Source organism: Podarcis pityusensis (assembly GCF_964106645.2).
Source record: "Podarcis pityusensis genome assembly, chromosome: 16".
Classification (NCBI taxonomy): Eukaryota; Metazoa; Chordata; class Lepidosauria; order Squamata; family Lacertidae; genus Podarcis; species Podarcis pityusensis.
Window position 1 is genome coordinate 18,312,350 of NC_138041.1, and position 21,606 is coordinate 18,333,955.

General features: G+C 45.5%; 1 protein-coding gene across 10 annotated transcripts in view; it reads left to right on the forward strand.

The window, feature by feature from the left end:
* SEMA4A (semaphorin 4A) overlaps positions 1 to 21,606 on the forward strand; it is a 78,401-nt gene that overhangs the window by 39,142 nt on the left and 17,653 nt on the right. For all 10 annotated transcript variants that reach the window (XM_080984224.1, XM_080984228.1, XM_080984222.1 and 7 more), the window contains 4 exons: positions 2,523 to 2,687; positions 16,889 to 17,049; positions 18,727 to 18,789; positions 20,366 to 20,464. In XM_080984224.1, the coding sequence (XP_080840350.1) occupies positions 2,591 to 2,687; positions 16,889 to 17,049; positions 18,727 to 18,789; positions 20,366 to 20,464 (420 nt within the window). In that variant the 5' untranslated portion in view covers positions 2,523 to 2,590. The remainder of the gene's footprint in view (positions 1 to 2,522; positions 2,688 to 16,888; positions 17,050 to 18,726; positions 18,790 to 20,365; positions 20,465 to 21,606) is intronic.

Here is a 21,606-nt window from a genome sequence, read left to right on the forward strand (position 1 = left end):
TTGCGAAAGTTTTTACCCTATAGAAGAATGAGAGATTCCAAACATGAAAGTGTGAAACATTAATATGGCAAATAAGATGCACGGCTAATGCTCAAATTGAAGTAAATCAGATGCAAGCAACATCTCTTCTCTCTCCCTCCCCCCCCCCCAAAAAAAAATTGGTACCTGCAGTTACAACATTTCAGTTTCATCTGCCCAGGTACTATCAAAGCATTGAGATCCCTTTTTCCGCTGTTCTAGGAGAGCATCAGGGTTGAACAAAGAAACGCCTGTCTAAGAAACACCTGAGACAGATTTGCTTTCTGTCCATGTGTTCTAACATACTCCGTGGAATGGTCCCAGACCACAAAGAAATTCATCAGTTTAGCTTTTCCTTCTGCCAGTTTTAATGCAACTGATAATTTCCCCACCGTTACAATACTCCACAGTGTGTTTAGCCAATTTATTTATTATTTATTTATCATTGATTACATCTGTATCCCACCTCTCTTCCAAGGAGTTCAAGGTGGTATGCATACTTATCACTCCCATTTTATCCTCACAACAAACCTGCAAGGTAGGTTAGGCTGGGAGGCAGTCACTAGCCCAAGATCACCACCCAGTGAGCTTCATGGCCAAGTTGGGATTTGAAACCTGGTCTGACCAAAAGAAAGTTATCAAAGGTTTGTACACAAAATCCCCATTTTCTCCATCCCATATACTGAGAAGAGCCAACTGCAGAGTGAGAGTCACATAATTGTTTGCAGTTACAGCAAATAAATGCTTTGTAGCATTTATTCAAGCAAATATCACAGTCCAATATGAAACAATGTGGGGGCAATCCCAGCACAGGTATATGTAAGAAAAACCTAATTTCACAGCCTCTCCAGCAGTTATAGCCCTAGGAGCCAGAAATGTGTGCCAGGCGCAGAGAGGTAAGATCCCATTGGTGGATCCAATTTAAATGGCATTCTCTGGCCATTGCAGAAATTGATTTAACTAGTTGCTTATGCCATATATCAGCGCAGCACTCATGTGTGATAGACTGCTCAATATCACATTTCCAAAGCACTTTCGGAGAAAATGAAAAGAGCTGGTTGTTTCGTCATTTAATAAAGAATATATTTTTGGGACCAGACCCTTTGTACTGTGTTCATATTCTAGCATCAAGAGCTCAAAGCTGCTGAGCTCTCTCAGTGCTATATCTTTGCTTGTTTCATTGCTGATAAAATGACTGTCAAGAATGTGAAGTTAATTGACATGCATGCCTTGAGGTTTCGTGGGAAGTCCCTCTATGGATAAAGGGTGTTTATAAAGCTCTCTTACTTGGTGCAAGCTTCTATCATGCCAGTCCTTAAGCTGGACAAATTTACTGTATATGGGTAGTAGAAAGACTGCCACAGGACCAAAGGAAGACACAGAGAGAACCTTCTGACAATAAGAGCTGTCGACAGTGGAACAGTCTCCCTCAGGAGATTGTGGACTCCCCTTCCTTGGAGGTTTTTAATCAGGGGTGGGATGGCCATCTGTCATGGATCCTTTAGCTAAGATTCCTGCATTGCAAGGGGTTGGACTAGATGACCCTTGGGGTATCTTCCAACTCTACAATTCTATGACCCAGGGCTGGATTAAGACCTTTAGAAGTCCTAACCAATGAAAAGATTATTTTGCATCCCCCCCCCAACCTGTGTAATTCAAAATTTAATGTATTTTTAATCTTTGTTGGAAGCCGCCCAGAGTGGCTGGGGAAACCCAGCCAGATGGGTGGGGTACAAATAATTAAAATTAAAAATAAATAAAAACAATACTAAACCATGAAATATAATTTTATTTTTCAAAATGACACAAAACTGACATGTATGCTGAAATGTACATGCATAGATGCCATGTGTAACACAGGACAGGATCTGGCTTCCTTACTCTGGTTCAGTGTACATTAGTGGGGCGTCCCCTGGTTTATTTCAGGATGAACAGAAAAACAAGGAGAACAGAAGAATGGGGGGAGATTTCGTTTACAATTCTGGTTTCCCCCACGATGCCTACTTTAGTGTTTTCCTTTTCGAAATATCAAATGTCAAGCTTTTTGCAAAGTTTCTCATTTTGGGGAGGAGGGGTTGCCCTAAGCATGTGCTCAGTCTGCCTGTTGGGTAATCCAGCTCTGGAGAGACCCCTTCCATGAAACTGTCTCTCCACTCCTTCCAAACCAAGACAGTAGTTTTGGTAAACTGATTTCAGATCCAGTCTAAACTGCAGAGTTAATTCAGAATTAAGATTCTGCTTTCTTCTTTGGTTAATTCCATTCCCAGCCGTGGTCTCTGCGTTGCATTGTGTAGAAAGGCCTCCTCTTTTCCTTCCTGCTTCACTGGAACAACCACAAGCAGAAACACTCTGAGGATGCCATCATGGCAGCAAAATACCGCACACAGTATTTAGAAATCTGCCTTCTGATCAGCCAACACAGTTCCGCTCCAGACAAGCAGTTGGCCAAATACGTTCTCTTTCTGGTGGTTGACTTCCTTTTTTCTCCTCTTCTGCTTTAACAGCTACCAAGCTAGCTGCCCCTCCACCACTCTCAACCAACCCAGCTACTGCCGTCTGCTAATAACCAGCCATGAACTCCGGACAGTCTTCCCACCTCTTGGGCTGCCTCTTGATGTTTGCTGCTGCTCTGGCCACAGATCAGATGCCAAGGCTAACCTTCCGGAAAGGTGAGTAACTCGAAGGACAGGGATAGCAGCAGCAGCACCCGGGGGAGATACTGAAAGGGGGCTTTGAAAAAGAACGAGGGAGATGTGGAAGAGGGAAGGCAATCTGGGTTGTGATGAGTGTTTTCGATGATTGCACTGCTTATGAATGCAAGCTTGGAAATGAGTACTGAGAGCTGAATTTCCACACAGGGTTTGAGTAGGGTTCTTTCCAAAAAACCAAACCAAGCATGAGTAGGTTTCTAGTCCTCATGGTGGCAAAGATAGGCTTGCAACTGCAGCAATGACACTCAGTTCTGCCGTACTTGTCTTATGACTTGCACTCTCCCTCACTGAAGCAGCCTCCCAGAACACCTGCGCAATGCCAACTCACCTTTGGATTTTAGGTTCTATCCAACTAAGGCTGTACCAACATTGCCGCCTTAGATTGCTGTGAAGTTGTTTGTTTCTCTGGGGCATTTCACGGCTCTTTCTCCTCTAGCTGTTTGCATCAGCACGTTCACATCATTAGCACGTCAGATTCATTTCTGTTTGTTTACATACCACAGGGGCATTGACAGCAAAGATGTCTTTTCCCTATGCATAGTTCCCATAGTTCCCTGTGAAGAGGGACTGAACATTAACTGCTCTTGAGAACTATAGCTCTGTGAGGGAAATAGGGGCCTCCTAACAACTCTCAGCCCCCTGTCCAAACTACGGCTCCCAGAATTCTTTGGGGGAAGCCTTGACTGTTTAAATGTACTGTGTGAATGTAGCCTGACATTATCCTTGAAGGCCAAGCCTCTCTCACACTGGGAGGACAGAGGTTTGGCTCTCCAGAAGGGGGGCAAACAGGCCAGGCTAAACTGCCACTGGCTCCCCTTCTTCGCTTGGGCCTTGCAGCTCAGGCCTGACTCATAGGTCAGCAGAGCAGCGTGGGATGTCTTCTTTCCATGGTGCTGCTAAGACACTTATTTCTGAAAACCATATTAGGGCAATGTCTTTATTAGCCTAACTAAAGTGTCCTCACAAAACATTCTGGGGCACAATGTATGTGCTCTTCCAATGAGCAATCAGTTGAGGTACACATTTAAAAAATGAAGGAACATGCTTAAAATGGCCTCCCCTTCTAACACAATTAGGTAACTTAGGCCCCACTGATACCATACATTTAAATTATTATTTATTGGATTTATATGCCACCCTATACCCGCAGGGTGGTTCACAGAATAAAATCATAATATAAAACCACAAAATACATAATCAAAATAAAAACAACAACCCAATAACCCCGCCCCCAAAAGGTCATAGGATGTCAAGGGGCAGAGGGTGTTAAATCGCTGATAGCAGCAGTTAAGAGGCCCTTATTGCCCACAATTGTTGCAGCTCCCTGTGAAGAGGAATGAATTGTTAAACCACTCTGGGAACTGTAGTTCGGTGAGGGGAATAGGGGCCTCCTAACAACTCTCAGCACCCTTAACAAACTATGCCTCCCAGGATTATTTAGAGGAAAGCCATGACTGTTTTAAATGTATGGTGTGGCTGTGGCCAAAGAGACAGTGCCCCTGTCTAAGGCCAGCCGGTGAGTTTATGGTGTCAGAGGTCAGATTCAAACAAGGGCCGCCTTGATATTTTCACCACTAGAGCCACACCACTGTCCATATGCACTAGCTCATATGTTTCCGTGTCCATACACGTTCATTGTGCACCAGTGTGGCATAGTGGTGACAGTGGTGAACCTGGAACTGAGAAGACCCCAGGTTCGAATCCGTGAAGCTCAGTGAAGGGACCTTAGAGCAATTCCCCATCTCTTTGGGAAGACCAAACTGAGGAATTTGCTGCTTTAGGATGCAATGGTGTCCCATCAGCTTTAGAAGGAGGCTGGGCAAATCAACGGAGGCATAGGAGTCTCTTCCTAGGAGCCGAGGATCCTTTGGCCCCTCCCATAAAATATTTGAGGTGGCCAGCCCTCCCCTTCTGAAGTTGATGTGTTTTGTGATTGATTATGCAGGGCAGGGCTTACCTGGGCTCCCCCAATATTTTATTCAAGTTGGCACCCCTGTGTAGAGGATAAGGTTATCGAAGGGTCCAATCCTGATGGCTTTGTGTTGGAGGTGGTGTGCCTTTGGATCCCAGTTGCTGGGGAACATGAGTGGGGAGAATGGCTGCTTTTGCACTCGGGTCTTGCTTTCAAGCTCCCCAGAAGAGGCATCTGGTTGGCCACTGGTTGTGCATCCAGAGAGAAAGAGAGATAAGCATGCATACTGCCTTGAACTCATCAATGGCTGAGGAGCAGTAATTTTTATCCCAGTCGACATCTGCATTGGATTTTACATTGCTTTTAGATATGTCTTTATTGTTAAATCACTTTGGGAAGTTTCAGGGCAAGTGTTTCCTAAATGAAATGAAATGAAATGTCATAAATGAATAGATGGTACTATTGCGCACTGCCCCAATCTCGGAGCAGTGAGAGACTCCAGGCACTTACCCAGAGTTTGATTTCTTTAGGAATGAAGGACAGCAGAGACTGGGGTGTCCTTAGGAGATATAATTTTATTCACACATATATACAAGCTGAGCATGGGGTGGAGTGGGGGTGGAGGCTCAAAGCGTTAACATCCCACCAGATCTTGCCTCCTCAGCCAAAACTCCCACATACAAATTCATGGAGGATAAGGATCCACAATACCTCTGCTCTGCCTCCATGGTCGGAGGCAACAATGGTTCTGAATCCCACAGGAGGGGAGAGGGATCTTGGGATCAGGTCCTGCCAGCAGATTTCCCACAGGCACCTGAGTGGCCACCATGAGAACAGGACAATAGACTCGATGGGCCACTGGCCTGTTCCAGCAGGCTCTGCTTATGTTCATATGTTCTTACACAAGGCCCTTCCATTGGCTTATTGTTTCTTTTCCTAGGATGATGGTGGCATCCAGCTGGATGAGGGGTGTGTGGGAAATGCCCAGGTTCGCCTGGCGCCTTCATTATATATTTTTAGGCGACAGGCATAAACATTCCTCTTCAACCAGGCCTTTGGCTGATTGACATCCTACAGCCTTTTAATTGTATCTGTGGGAAGGTGGGGGCTATTGTTTTGTTGTTTTGGTTTAATTATTTACTGTGTTTTATCTTGTATTTTATTCTGTGAACCACCCTGAGATCTTTTGATGAAGGGCAGTATATAAATAAAATAATAAATACAATACCTGGAGAGCATCATCACCAGGCTGCTGATGAGAATGCTTTACCGGCCATCTGAAGTCATGGTCTGGTCTGACTGGTTCATCTCACCTTGGGTTGCTTGGAGCAGACTCCATTGAGATGAATGGACATGACCAACTTTGCTCCATGAATTTCAGCAGATCTGCTCTGAGTAGTGCTAGCAGTGGCCCCAATCCTCTGCCTATATGCTCATTGCTCACACAGATGCATGTTTGTGGTACGCAAGTGAGAAGAGGGGCTTCCTTCCTCCACACTGGCTTAATTTAGCAGCCCACAGCTCTGGCCACTGAACTGCTCTGTGCAAAGGAAACTTATCAAGCGGCCGGAGGGTGGGAGGAAGATGGAGGGTGGCAGCAGTTCCTTTGTCAACCCAAAATAGAGCCGGTGTGGTAAAAGCAGCATCTTCCGGCAGTAATTACTCGGACATCTGTGCTGCCGACGTGTAGGAAACAAACAGCATCTGCTGCCTCTCCAGCCCATTGATTCCTTCTCTCCGATCGTTTTTTGCTGTGAGATGGAGACTGGAGTGGGTCAGAAAGAGAAAAGTGGGCAGGGGCTGGCTGTGGACTAGAGAGGAAGCTGCCGCAGACTAAGTCCAACCCTGTACCATGGAGCTATGGCTCTTCCCCTCCAAATAAAACAAGGTTCTAGACCACATGTTTCTGAATAACGGGCTGCTTTTAATAAGAAGCTGCCTTGCACAAAATCAGACCATTGCTCCGTCTAGCTGTCAGGACTGTCAAGACAGACTGGTAGTGGCTCTCCATGGTTTCAGGCAGTGGTCTTTTCTGGCCCTACTTGGAGATGCCACAGATTGAAGCTGGAACCTTGTGCATACAAAGCAGATGTTCTGTCATCACACTATGATGCCCCCCTCACCCACCCAACCAGGACCTAGGGAAACTCCATGGATGCTGTACAGTGCAAACTAAGTGCACTTAAACCTCTGGAAGCCAATGTACACAAGACCGTTTCAGGCCTAGAGCCAAAATTCTTGTGGGTTTTTTGGGAGGAGAAGGGAGGGAGGGGAGGACCCTAAAAATACACTTGTGCATGGGTGGGTGTCGGGGAGAGGGTATTTTTTAAAATTTAATTTAAATGTGGGTTACATAATCTGAACTTCCAACTCAAACCAAATCCTCAAAGTGGAGATTAATATATATATCATTGTGGGCACCCCTCCAGAGCATGAGAAATTTTGGGAAGGACCTTGGCTCGATGGGAGAGCATATGTGTTTAGCTAACTGAAGGTCCCAGGTTTTAACACTGTGATGTCTCCAAGTAGTGCTATGAGAGATCCCATCTGAAACCCTGGATTGCTGCTGCCAGTCAAGGAAATAGGATGAATGACCAGTCCCAATGGATGAATGGGCAGTTCCAGTATAAGGAATCTTCCTATTTACAGTAAATCAGACTTTTTGTTCAGAAACGTGGACTAGAAACATACCGTACTTTATTTTGAGGGGATGGACCCCATAGTTGTGGGGCTGAGCATCTGATACCTGCACTGCATGCAGAAGCTCCTAGTTTCAGTTCAGGAGTAGAGCATCTGCGCTGCATTCAGAAAGTCCCATCTTCAATGCCCAGCATCTCCAAGAATTGCTAGGGAAAAAATGCTGCCTGAAACCCCAGAGAGCCACTGCCAGTCATTGTAGGCCATGCTGAGCTTGATGGACTAATGGTCAGACAGACTCAGGATAAGACAGCTTCCCATTTTCCTAAATTCCAGTAGCGCTGCACTCACTCAGGCTTGGTGCCCTTTGGAATGAGACAGCTGGGGGTTCGCTGCCAGTTTATAACTCTGAGAGCCATTTACAGATATACCAGTTGTGTGGAGGGGATGGAGGCACCCAGCCAATGTCTTCTGCTCTCATATAAGACTTTAGGGTGACTGCCAGCACCCTAAGAACCCCAAACTCTGCTCTCTGTGTCTATTCTCAGTCTGGACCGTCTTCCCTTTGCACAGACCCCTGGATGACATCCTTTGCTTTTCAGATGGCAGGAGAAGAGCTGCTTCAGAACATTAAAAATAGGAATGGTCCTGTATCCAGAAACAATTGGCTAGCAATTTAGTTCCCATGGCAACATATTGCCAGGCTATTGACACTCTGTCAAATCCAGGTGTTGCCTCAGGATATTGCTGCACTGATAGCCCTGCTCACATAACAACATGCGTGTGCTTGTATGCATATTTTAAGAATGCTCCCAAAAATCTCATTTGATTTTCTTGCTAGATTTCTTCTTTCTGAAGCAGTACCAGTGCATTAGGAATTACCCCTTGTTCCTTTAATTTTAATTAAAAACCCTGAAGCTTGTAATGTTCCTGTGCAGAAGCTGTCTCATACCATTGTTCCATCTAGCTCAGTATCATCTACACTGACTAGCAGCAACATTCCCAGGATTTCAGGCAAGGGTGTTTCTCAGCCCTACCTGGAGATGCCGTTGGAGACTGAATCTGGGACCTTCTGCATGCAAGGCAGATGGTCTGCCACTGAGCTACGTCCCTCCATTTGTGCTTCCCCTCAATGACTTGCCATGCTACTGATGTGCATGTAGGCTTTAAGAAAATATTGCAAGGTTGCAGTCTCAATGGGATTGTGTGCACAAGTGCTTAAAATTCTGTTTGGTGTAGAGTTTATGCAAGTCCACAGGAGTGTATGTGCGCACATCAGTAAAACACATGCAAGAAATGCACAGTCAGGTTTGCTTCTTTGCAGTGTTTTGGTGGCTCAGTGCATACTTGTGTGATGTTACTATAGCACAGAGCAATGAGAAATGCAAATTCGACTGTTTTTCTCCAATTATGGAATTAATTTTAGGACATCTCCAACTTAAATCAGAATCCAGGTGGACTGGAAGGCTGAGCAGAGTCATCTCACTGGCTCTGCTCAGAAAGAAGGAGAAGGGGTCCGTCTGCTCCATTGCTAGAGAAGTCAAGGAGAAGAACTAAAAGCTAAATCAAAGAGGGAGCTCTTAGTCTCTGTTTCTATATGTTGGGAGGGGGCTGCAAGGTGTGCTTGGTCCCCAAACCAACCACTGCAGCCCTTGGGGCCTCCAAAAGTTTGCCTACCCTTGCTCTTGCAGGCCAGCTCAGTGTTTTAATTCTAATCTGAACTGCATCTCACCACTTCCTTCCTCTAAGGTTGTGGTGAGTTTTAATTCAGAGAAGTACTGACAGTGTCAGCTCAGAGTGAATATTGCTGCAGATGTTGGCAAGTATTGTTGGTGTGTTCATTGGCTGAAGGGCCCGAACGGATGCATGGGCAGCTAGAGACTCCAGGGCACAAATATAGCCCCAGTGGCTTCCATAGGAACGTAGGAACTTGCCTTTTATAAATTCATCTGATTCAGTATTGTCTGCCCTAACTACCAGCAGCTCCCCCAGGGTTGCACATGGGGGTCGTTCCCCCCCCCCCAATCTTGCTTGGAAATGCCATGGGACGAACTTTCTGCACATAGAAAAGATGCTCTACCACTGAGTTATAGTCCTTTTCATTTGGATCTTGACACAACTTGTGGGGAAGGACAATAGCTCAGTGGGAGAGCCCTTGCAAGCAGAAGGTCCCAGGTTCAATCCCCAACATCATCTGGGTAGGACTAGGAGAGGCCCTGCCTGAAACTCTGTAGAGTCATTGCCATCCACAGTAGACAATGCTGAGATAGATGAGCCATCTCTGTCTAAGTAGGCTTCCTATGTCTCTGTGTCCTTGTGCATAGGCCCGATCCCAAGCAAATGTAACTCTGACACCAGTGTTAAGGAAGCCATAGAAAGCTTGCGGCGATATGTTACTGTTTGGGGTGGGGGCTGCCTAACTGGGGAGGGGGCAGTCGCATAGAATCTGTTAACAATGTTCTTTCTATATACCCCTTTCCTGCCGCAAAGTCCAAGTGTTCTAACTTTGCATTTCCTAATCCCTACCCTTGATAAATCACTCTCTCCCTTTACTTATTTGCTTCCTAGATTCTAGGTTGGAAACCTCCAACCACATTTCCTGGGCAGCTATTTTGCCCATCTTTGCCTTGGGGGGGGGGCTTAGCATATAAGTTATCATAGAATCATAGAGTCAGAAGGCACCATGAGGATCATTTAGTCCAACCCCCTGCAATGCAGGGGTTTGCATCTGTCCCATACAGGGATGGAATCTGCAACCATGGCTTTATCAGCACCATGCTCTAACCAGCTGAGCTGGCATTGTGACGTCAATGCATCTTGTCCTTACTGCTGGCACATGGAAATACTTGGGCAGTGAAGTAAGATGCTGGCCTTGCCCTCACTTCTCCATCAGGTCACCATGGCTTTGCAAAGTTAAATGGGTAATTTCCAACCTGTCTCCCCTTTAAAAAAGGAGGAACTTATTCCCGGACTCTGCCTTTCCGCCTCCAGCCCATCAACCACCATTGGGGCATGTGGTTAATCCTGCCCTGTGTGTGCATTGGGTGCAGCCAAATTCTGTTGCAGCATTTCCTGTGCGCAGAGGAGGAGGCCCACAGTGACTCTGGTAGAGATGGATGCAAAATTCAATTCCGTTCACATTTAAAGGCCAGCTGACCTAATCTGAACTTTCTGAAATGAGATGTGAATGGAAAGGCAGCCATCCTTTGAAATTTGCATTTTGCCGAATTTTGCTATTTATTTTCTCTTTACATTTATATTCCACCTTCCTCCAGGGAGCCCAAGGTGTGACATACATAGTTCTGTTCATCTCCATGTTATCTTCACAAGAGCCCTGTGAGGTAGGTTAGACTAAGAGTGAGTGACCAGCCCAGGTTCACCCAGCAAGCTTCATGGCTGAGTGGGGATTTGAGCCCTAGTTACTTAGTCCAACACTCTAACCGCTTCACCACACTGGCTCCAGGGAATATAGTTCTCCAGCCAAGTAATGTGTACAAAAGGCACACACTGGTGTATAATGTCCACATAATGCCGATACAGGTGAAAATAACAAACAAAATGCATTGTATGAGGGAAGTTTGCTTGCAAAAGGGTGTACATTAGACTGCAAAAATGTGTTTATTAGGAGATATGCACACTGAAATGCTGATTAATTTCTGTGAATATTTTTTTAAAATCTGCAAATTGCTGTGGAAATGTGGAAAAGTAAACAGGGTGGCGCATCATGTTTTTGCCACCTGAGGCGAAACGGGAAGGTGCTGCTACTGCCACCTTGCTGCCTCCCTTACCTGAGTCACATGGCAGTGCCTGTGAAGTGGCAGTGGCAGGTTCTGGCAATATCTTGCCGGAAGCTTCCACCACTGCTGCCACCACTTCTCTGTCACTGGCAGGGGTGGGTGAGACGCTCTTGGGGGCACGGCCTCAGCATTCTTCATGGGTGGCCCAGTCCTGAAAGGAAAATTTAAGATTGGAAGAATTGGAAACTTTGACAGATTTGCCCAACTCTCACCTGAGATAGCTTCTTTCCAAACAGAAATCATACAAAGAAAGACTTGTTTTCAGAAAAAGAGCTGAGTAAAGAAAGGAGGGGTTTGACCTGAGGGAGGAAGGAAGCCTAATGGGGCCCTTAGGAGCATGTTTCGGTTAACTATCAAGCCATTTCCTGATGGCAGGAGGCAGGGTGTTAATTATAGGAAATGGATCTCATTCAGGACATGTTACTTTAAAAGGGACTGTCAAGATTGCAAGCATACATTTTACTCAAACTCAGTTTCCTGTTAAGCTACTGAAGAGTTTGGGGTGATGATCTAATTTCACTGCATTCAGGGCCGTCTTACCCATAGGCCGTAGTGGTGCGGGGCACCAGGGTGCCGGGCTCTCAGGGGCACCAGGCCAGGAGTCTGGGGCCCGAGAGCTGGAGTCTGGAGAAGCGGCCATGGCAGCGGGTGATGGCCAGGGGAGAAGAGGGGAGCCCCAGGCCCCCCGAGGCCTCCCCCCATGCTCCTCCAGAAATGGCGCCCTGCGAGGCTGGCGGTGGGAGTTCCCGGCACCTTACTCTGCTGCGTTTGCCCTGGCTGGGTCTTGGCACTGGTGGCGGCCTTGCTGGCCGCAAAGTACTATCAGGACTTGGTGGTGGCCAGTGGCAGATACCGGCTTAGGTAGCCTCACCGCGGGGGACGGAGAAATATTTGCGAGGCATCTGCAGGAAGGGATGCTGGAAGTCGGGGCTTCTTGGGGGGCAGTGAAGGGGAGAATGAGTGGAGTCAGGGCTGGTCTTGTGTGGCTGAGAAGTTGGCGGGCAAAAAAAGACATTTTGGGGGTGCCTTTTGTTTTGCATTTGGGGAGCCTTTTTGTTTTGCAATCTGTGTATAGTGCAGCCCCAGAGCTGCCTGTTCAGAAAGGAAGCCTCGTGACTTCCAAGTAAAGTGTGTATCGCATTGCAACTTCACAGTGCTGTCCTCTCCCAAGTCCTGTGTGGGATTCTTCAGCGGGATATACCAGTGAATAGGCTGGTAGCCTGACGTTTGTGATTGTCCGTGTGCTTGGGAGCAAGTCCTCTTGAATACCACGGGGTGCACTTCTGCGTAGACATGCATAAGCTTGCAATGTAAATATACCTCGCGTAGCATTTAATGAATGTAGGCAATTAACAGCCACAGGGATGGGATCGCCGTCACTGCACATCTTCCGTAACACTAGTCATCCAATGAAGCACAATGGTGGGAGATTCATAGGCACAAATTTATTCACCCTGTACAATCCAGATGTTGTTGAACTACAACTCCCACCAACCCAAGCCATCGGATATGGGGGGCTGGTAGGAGCTGATGCGAATTGTGCTCCAACAACATAATATGGGGTGCACCACAATATCTGCCCCTGTGGTACATAGTTGAACTATGAGATTTGTTGCTACAAGATGTGATGATGGCTACAGGCTTAGATGATGTGTGTGACATGTTCATGAAAGGTCTGTTGTGGCTATTAGTTATAACAGCTACAGTACCTAGAAACCTCTGTGTTTGTCCGAATGCCAGTTGCTGGGGTGGCTGTCTTGTCATGGTTGTGGGCTTCCTAGAGTATCTGGTGTGTGATGCAGAACTAGATTTAAGTATTTCCAGGTGGGAAGTGCCAGGTGCTGCCCAGGAATTTGAGGAAAACAAAAGTCCTTTGTAGGTTTTAAAGCAGGGGTTGGATGGCCATCTGTCATGGATGCTTTAGTTGAGATTCCTGCATTGCAGAGGGTTGGACTAGATGACTCTTGGGGTCCCTTCCAACTCCACAATTCTATGATCTCCAGTGCCAGAGACAGCATGCCTCTGAGACTGTGCACACCGTACTTCAAAGCTCATTTAACGTGCGCACGTACTACAAGAATCCTGGGAACTGAAGGATGCTTGAAAATGCCGCTCTGATGTGTAACTACAGTTAACAGGATTCTTTTTGAGTGGGCGGGTGCTTCAGAAGTGCTTTAAATGTTTGGTATGTATGCAGCCAGAATATGAGTTACTGGGGAATGACAGAGAGAGAGCTAAGGTGCTCATGTCCTGCACAAGGGCTTCCCATAAACTTCTGGGATGGTCACTGTAGGAACTGAATGCTTGACTAGATGGGCTCTTAGTCTGATGCTGCAGAGCTCTTCCTGAGTAAGGATATCCCATAATTCTTCTTGACGTATAAGCATTGTGTTTAGGTGAACAGGGAAACATTACTGGTGGTTCTTTTCCTCAGTACTGTGAGTGAGGTACACCACGAGGTGCCCGGCTTTGCTCAGTTACAGACACCGATGTTTCGGGTTGCTTTGTTGCCCTGGGCTGGGGGGGCGGATCTTTGCACCCCGGCACTGCATATGCTTAAGACAGCCCTGACTGCATTCGCTTCCTCCTTCTTAGAATGAAAAGTGTGGACATTCATTCCACTTTGCTTGCTTCCCCATTTCCACATCCAGCAGCCTCAGGATGGCTGCAGCAGGCAAGGATTGGCATGGAGCAGATTATGGCTACAAGAACATCCTGCTTTTCTCATTAGGGACTCATGGTGGCATATATGGTTCTCTTCCTCCCAGTTTATTATTTTTTTAAAAATAATTTTTATTAAAGTTTTAAACAACAAAAAAGAAAACAACACACACAAAAAGCAATACAAAACTCAACAATAAAAAACAAAAAAACGTAACAATTAAAAAAAACAAACTCTCTTTTCCATTCCCATTTTTAAATTACTTATTTTCTAGACTTCCTCATACCTCCCTCTTTTGTATTCCCATCCAAATTATTTGTCCAGCAGTTTCTTTTCCACTTTTTTAATCCCAATCTTTAGTTTAATAAAACATTAAAATATATAACTTCAACTTCTTTAAACCTAATCTTTGATCTTAGTATCATATAACGTTAAATTTTTTCCCTTTTAATATCAAATTTCCATTTCTTTAAACATCTTTAATCTTGATCTTTAATCTTAGTCTATCATTAACTTTGACCTATGTAGCTGGAAGCCACTTATTTTCAGTCCAACATCACTCTAACATTCCTTAATTTTGCAGTGTTTCTGAAGATAGTCTTTGAATTTCTTCCAGTCTTCCTCCATCGACTCTTCTCCCTGGTCATGGATTCTACCAGTCATTTCCGCCAGTTCCATAAAGTCCATAAGTTTCATCTGCCATTCCTCCAGCGTGGGAAGTTCTTGTGTCTTCCAATACTTTGCGATCAGTATTCTTGCTGCTGTTGTTGCATACATAAAGAAAGTTCTATCCTTTTTTACCACCATTTGGCCGACTATGCCCAGGAGGAAGGCCTCTGGTTTCTTAGGGAAGGTATACTTAAATACCTTTTTTAATTCATTATATATCATTTCCCAGAAAGCCTTAATCTTTGGGCACGTCCACCAAAGGTGAAAGAATGTACCTTCGGTTTCTTTACACTTCCAACATTTGTTATCGGGCAAATGGTAGATTTTTGCAAGCTTGACTGGGGTTATGTACCACCTGTATATCATTTTCATAATATTCTCTCTTAAGGCATTACATGCCGTGAATTTCATACCTGTGGTCCACAACTGTTCCCAGTCAGCAAACATGATATTATGTCCAATGTCCTGTGCCCATTTAATCATAGCCGATTTTACCGTTTCGTCCTGAGTATTCCATTTCAGCAGCAAGTTATACATTCTTGACAAATTCTTAGTTTTAGGTTCTAACAGTTCTGTTTCTAATTTTGATCTTTCCACCTGGAAGCCAATTTTCCTGTCCAATTTAAATACCTCCATTATCTGATAATAATGAAGCCAGTCTCGCACTTTGTTTTTTAGTTTTTCAAAACTCTGCAATTTCAGTCTATCTCCGTCTTGTTCCAAAATTTCCCAATATTTCGGCCATTTGACCTCCATATTGACCTTTTTCAAGGCTTTCGCTTCCATTGGTGACAGCCACCTTGGAGTTTTATTTTCTAACAAATCCTTATATCTTAACCAGACATTAAATAACGCTTTCCTGACAATGTGGTTTCTGAACGCTTTATGTGCTTTGACCTTATCATACCATAGATATGCATGCCATCCAAAAACATTATTGAAACCTTCCAAGTCCAAAATGTCAGTGTTTTCAAGAAGTAGCCATTCTTTCAACCAGCAAAAAGCTGCTGATTCATAGTAAAGTTTCAGGTCTGGCAGGGCAAATCCACCTCTTTCCTTTGCATCCGTTAAAATTTTAAATTTTATTCTGGGCTTCTTGCCCTGCCAGACAAATTTAGAAATATCTTTCTGCCACCTCTTGAAACAATCCATTTTGTCCACAATCTGCAAAGTTTGGAACAAAAACAACATTCTAGGCAATACATTCATTTTTATCGCAGCAATACGGCCCAGCAGTGAAAGCTTCAAATTTGACCAAATTTCTAAATCTTTTTTGACTTCAGACCAGCATTTTTCATAATTATCTTTAAATAAGTTCCCATTTTTTGCTGTCATGTTAATCCCCAAGTATTTAACTTTCTTAACCACTGTTAAACCTGTCTCGTTCTGAAACCTCTCTCTTTCAATCGGTGTTAAATTTTTCTCTAAAACCTTAGTTTTTAACTTATTCAATTTAAATCCTGCCACTTGACCAAATTCTTGAATCAGTTCTAAAACCCTTTTAGTACTAGATTCTGGCTCCTGTAACGTCACTACTAAGTCATCTGCAAATGCTCTCAATTTGTACTGTTTAGTTCCGACCTGCTCTTCCTCCCAGTTTATCCCCACAACAACCGTGTGAGGTAGGCTAGGGTGAGAGATAAGTCAAGGTCACCCAGTGAGCTTCATGGCTGAGAAGGGGTTTGAACCCAGGTCTTTGAGCTCTTAGTCTGACAACTCTAATCAACACATTTCACTGGCTCACATGGCTGCCACAATTTGGTTTCTTCTTTTTCTCCCCAGTATTTTTTCCCTTGCTCACCAAAAAAATCATCACAGATCCAGACTTAGAAAATTCTCTACCCTTTGTCAAAGACAAAACTTTTAATAATAAGAATACCTAGCTGCTGCTGCTGCTGCTTTCAAACTTAACACTTCTCATCATTGTAATCTTACCGACACCCTTGTAAGGTAGGCCAATTATTATCCTCATTTTTTGCACAGGAAGGGTGCAACCTGTATAGGCTGTGGTCTGTACTTTGAGAGTGAATGCAATCAAGCAGACCAGCTAAACCATCCCTCTTTACTGCCCCTGCCACCAGAGTAGACACAGAACGGGGGGGGGGGGGGGCAAAGAAGCTTGACCCTCTCCACCCAGCCCAGTCCCCTGATGGAGATGCAAATCTCCTGCTTTCCAGTCTTCTACTTGATCAGTTCATGAGCAGGGGGGGGGTGATTACCTCCCCTCCTCACTGATTTGCACAGCTCAGCTGGGGAAAGGGGTTGTGTGTGCTGTGTATGTGTGTGTGAGAAAGACAGAAAGTGGTTTGTGTGACCATGCCAACTTTTGGCCATGTCCACCCCAGAAGGCTGACTATGGGTGGATGATGCTCCCCCCCCCAAAAAAAAATTGTTAGCCACCCCTAACTTTAGGGGTCACAATAATTTCTGAAGAGGTGTTCTAAAAAATAAATGAACCTAACCATATTTTCTCCTTCCTCAGGGGATTCCAGCCGAATAGTTTTCTCATTCCACCGAAAGGGGGTTCAGAATTACGACACTTTTCTCCTGAGCAAAGACGGGGCAACTCTCTATGTGGGAGCCAGAGATGCTATCCTTGCTCTTGACATCGGCAGCCCTGACTCCATCCGGCTGAAGGGTGAGGTGAGTGGGAAATGGGGATTTGAGATAAGATGTGCTGGAGGAAAATGAGGGGGGTGGGTCTGACATGGTGTTCTGGTGATGACAAGCCTTCTGCCCCCTCTCACATAGCTACCACCTCATCTCTTTAGAAAGCTCAACCCCCAGCGGGTGGCGATTTCTTTGAATCCCAAAGAAATACAAGGAGAAGCAGGGCTAGGCACCAATCCCCCTTCTCATTTCCTCAAGACCAGCGTGACTTACTTTTGCCCAGCAAAGCCTGCCGTTATAAGATCATGAACCAAAGGGTCCTAGGCTCATGAGGGGGAAGAATGCTCTTTGAGTTTAGCCGCAAGAACTAATTTCCTAGAATTTCTTTAGACTCAGATAGAAAATAAGAGGAAAGAGTGCAAAGGTGAAAGCAGAACAGTACGTCAAAAACAAACGAAGCAGTTCAAGCCAGGTCTAGCTAAACTGTTTCGGTTCCTTACAGGCAGGTTTCTGGACACCTCAAGTACAGGAATCTTATGTGGGGGTTGCGTTCCGGGGGATTGTGCCTAAAGGAAAAACTGCATATAGTCAAGACATAGGGTTCAATGGTGGGTGGGATTGCCAAACTCTTTCCCACCCCAGATGCCCTGCCCCTTGCCACCACCTTCTTAATTCCCCCTTTTTTTGTGCCAAGCCTGTAAAGCTGAATGCGCACAAGTTAAATGCATGTAAGTTAAGAGCTTACTGTGTAGAGTTAAAAATAAATAAATTATTACTTGTACCCTGCCCATCTCAATGAGTTTCCCCAGCCACTCTGGGCTGCTTTCAATAGAATATAAAAGAACCCACCAAAATATCAGATGTTAAAAGCTTCCTGATACAGAACTGCCTTCAGATGTCTATGGAAGGTCATATAATGATTTATCTCCTTGACATCTGATGGGAGGGCATTCCACAGGGCAGGCACCACTACCGAGAAGGCCCTCTGCCTGGTTCCCTGTAGCTTTGCTTCTTGCAGTGAGAGAACCGCCAGAAGGCCCTCAGAGCGGGACCTAAGTGTCCAGGTTGAACGATGGGGGTGGAGGCACTCTGCACTCATGGTCCAACGCATTGAGGACCACAGGATTATATAACAACAGCCCTCTCTTAAAAGGTGCCATCCCAGGTCCTGTTTAACCAGCAGAATTAGCCAGCTGATCACCTTCACCAAAATAATGTCCAGAGGCCAGAGACAAGTGGCTGTAAGGTGGAAATAAGCCACCTAGTGAAAACCGCAACATTATCTCAATTTGTGGACAGGACTTCTCCGTTTACAGATAATAGAGGACTAGGAAGACTCAAGAATCTTAAAAGGGGCAGACTGGGGACAGCAGAAATGTGCCACAACTGGCACTTTTCCAAATGTTGCGCTGCCGTTTCTCTAAGTGGGCAAAAAGAAACATGTATTTGGATAGGGAGGGGAAGGAAATAACATGCAAAAAATGTGTTATATTATTAGAGGAAATGGCAAACTGCAATTTGCTTATCAGCCCTACAATGCTGACAAATTTCACGAGGGCATTAAAAAAAAACCACAAAGGGATATGCAAATATGGAGAATTGAATTTTAGACTGGAAAAATGAGAAACTCAGAGAATTATTACTACTACTACTACTACTACTACTATTACTACTACTACTATCTAAAGTCTTTCCCTTTTCCTGTGATAGATACTGTGGGGCCCCACAGCCACAAAAAAGGTTGAGTGTGTCTTCAAGAAGAAAAGTAATGAGGTAAGATATGTCTATGTCTCTCTGTGTGTGAAGCTTTATTTCCTTGCTTAGGAATTATAACTTAGTCTGTATGTGTGTCTGCATGCTGCAAATATAAAAGCAGACCCTGAATGGGGTGGGGGTTGAATCAGGGCCGGTGGACATGATGCTGACGAAGGGGGAGCTTAACTCTTTCCTCCTGCATTTGGCTGGTTTTGGTCCCTATCTCCGCTCCAAAACTGCTGCCTGACCCATGGGGTAGGGGTAGGGGTGGGGGTAAGATATAGGAAACTCAGCTTTGCAAGAAGAAGAAGCATAAAACCAGGGGTGGTTCTGCTTGCAGGTCTCCTGTGCCATGTCTAGTGTGCCTTCAAATTGGTATTTTCTGTGGGGCCAGGCGGGGGAGGAACAAGTCAGTCCAGACGTATGCTTAATACAACCTAAAATGGCTTCAGGACTGTGGGATCTACTCTGGGTGGGTGGGGGTTTGTCTGTTTTTGGGGGATGAGGGGATTACTTGCTCTCTCAGATCCACTGGTACCAGGTGCAAACCATGTACATTGACAGTTAAGAGAATTTTGAGCCCAGGAGTTTGTCTTGAGTGCTAGAACTGAATGGAGATCACAGTCCATAAATACACACACACACACACACACACACACAGAGAGAGAGAGAGAGCCATTCCTGGTCTGCTTGCTCTGCCTCCCCTCCCCCCCATTTCTTCATTCAAACAGTATAATTTAAGGGGTGGGTGGGGGTCTTTGTTCCTGCCATTGTTAAACTGTTGAGAATCAGAAATCCTTGCCGATGTATTTCAAATCACCCAGGGCACTTGTCAAAGCAGAATTATGCACAAGTGTCACTCCCCCTGGTGGATAGTTTATTCATTTGCTTATTGGGGAATTTATAGCTTGTCTTTGGACAAGAGAGACCCTCAAGGAGCAGTAATGAAAACCAAACAGACAGTCTTGACTGTAAGCTGATTAAACAAAGGAGAGAGAGAGAGAGAGAGAGAGAGAGAGAGAGAGAGAGAGAAGGGGGGGCAGCAGCCTCCCATACTTGAAACTAAATGCCAAAGCTTGTCTGGATAAATAGAAGTTTGGGGTCTATATAAAGCTCTTGAATCTGTCAGACCTGAGCAGGTAATTCGTGCCATAACTGTTGGGAGCCACCACCAAAAGGCATTCTTCTGGAGTGCCTCCCAATCCTAACAGATGGCGGGGCTTTGCTAGATTTTGAAGAGCAGGATGGTGCCTCTGTGTCATGGCCCCTTATCTTGCACAGCCTCCTGAGCTAGGTGAGACTCATTGGAAGATGAAGAGTTACCCCACGAAAGCAGCTGTAAGAAGGGCCCATAGCCTCCCATGTAGAGGAACTGCAGGCTTCATGTTTTAAGGAAACAAATAATGCAGGTGTTACCTCTCAACCACTTCAAAAACCCATTCGAACTTGTAAGCGGAAAAGGGGCTGCTTTCGTGTGCATTCTGTACACTGTAGGACACAGTTGTGCGTTTCAGCAACCTCCCGGTGGAAACTTCCTCTGGGATGCAAATTTAAGTGGCAGCTGAATCTTGATTTCCCCTCTTTATCTCCACAGACAGAATGTTTCAATTTCATCCGTGTCCTGGTGCAGCTGAACGACACACACCTTTACGCTTGCGGGACGTACGCTTTCAGCCCCACCTGTACTTACGTTGTGAGTTCCTGGGGCAGAGAGGGAAGGGGGCGGTCTCCACCAGGCTAGCAACTAAGCAAGGAGTAGCCAAGGTGGTGCCCTCTGCCAGTTGTTGGACTCCAGCTCCCATCATTCCCAACCACTGGCTATGCCGGATGGCGCTGATGGGACTTGTGGTCCAACATCTGCAGGGTGCCACACTGGCTAGTCCTGGACTGGCGAAAACCTCTGCATCCTTTGTGATGTTGCATCTAATCTCCAGGGGAGCACCCATTGGATTTCCAGACTGCTATGCTGCACGCCTATAACTGCCTCTAGAGACCCAATGGATGCCTTGTACCACCTGCCCACCCCTGAACTGGAGCAGCCTAGTAACTAAGAGGCTGAGGCAAAAGACCAGAGATCCCTGGTTTGAATCTTGCTTTGCCATGAAATCGCTAGATGAACCTTAGGCAAGCTGTTTTTGCACACAGCTCAACTCCCCCATCTGCAGCATGGAGAGAACAATAAATGTTTGGTTGATTCTCAGAGCTTAGTCTCACCATTTTCCAAACACAGAGCCTCATCCAGACACAAAACTTTGAGGTTTTCTACAACCAAGCAGTATATATATATATGTTGGTGCTGACCTTTAAAGCCCTACACGGCCTCGGCTCAGTATACCTGAAGGAGCGTCTCCACCTCCACCGTTCTGCCCGGACACTGAGGTCCAGCTCCAAGGACCTTCTGGTGGTTCCCTCACTGCGAGAAGTGAGGTTACAGGGAACCAGGCAGAGGGCCTTCTCGGTAGTGGTGCCTGCCCTGTGGAATGCCCTCCCATCAGATGTCAAGTAAATAAACAACTATTGGACTTTTAGAAGACATCTGAAGGCAGCCCTGTTTAGGGAAGTTTTTAATGTTTGATGTTTTATTGTGCTTTTAATATTCTATTGGGAGCCACCCAGAGTGGCAGGAGAAACCCAGCCAGATAGATGGGGTAGAAATAATAAATGATGATGATGATGAAGATGATGAAAAAATCAAATGAAAAAACAAAACAACAAAAAAAGCTTACTGAACATTTGTGAACTAGTCAAGCATTCCTGCTTGACCTAACCTAACCTCCAAAGGTGTTTAGAGGATCAGAACAAAGCAAGGGTTACGCATAAGGCACCCAGAGTGTC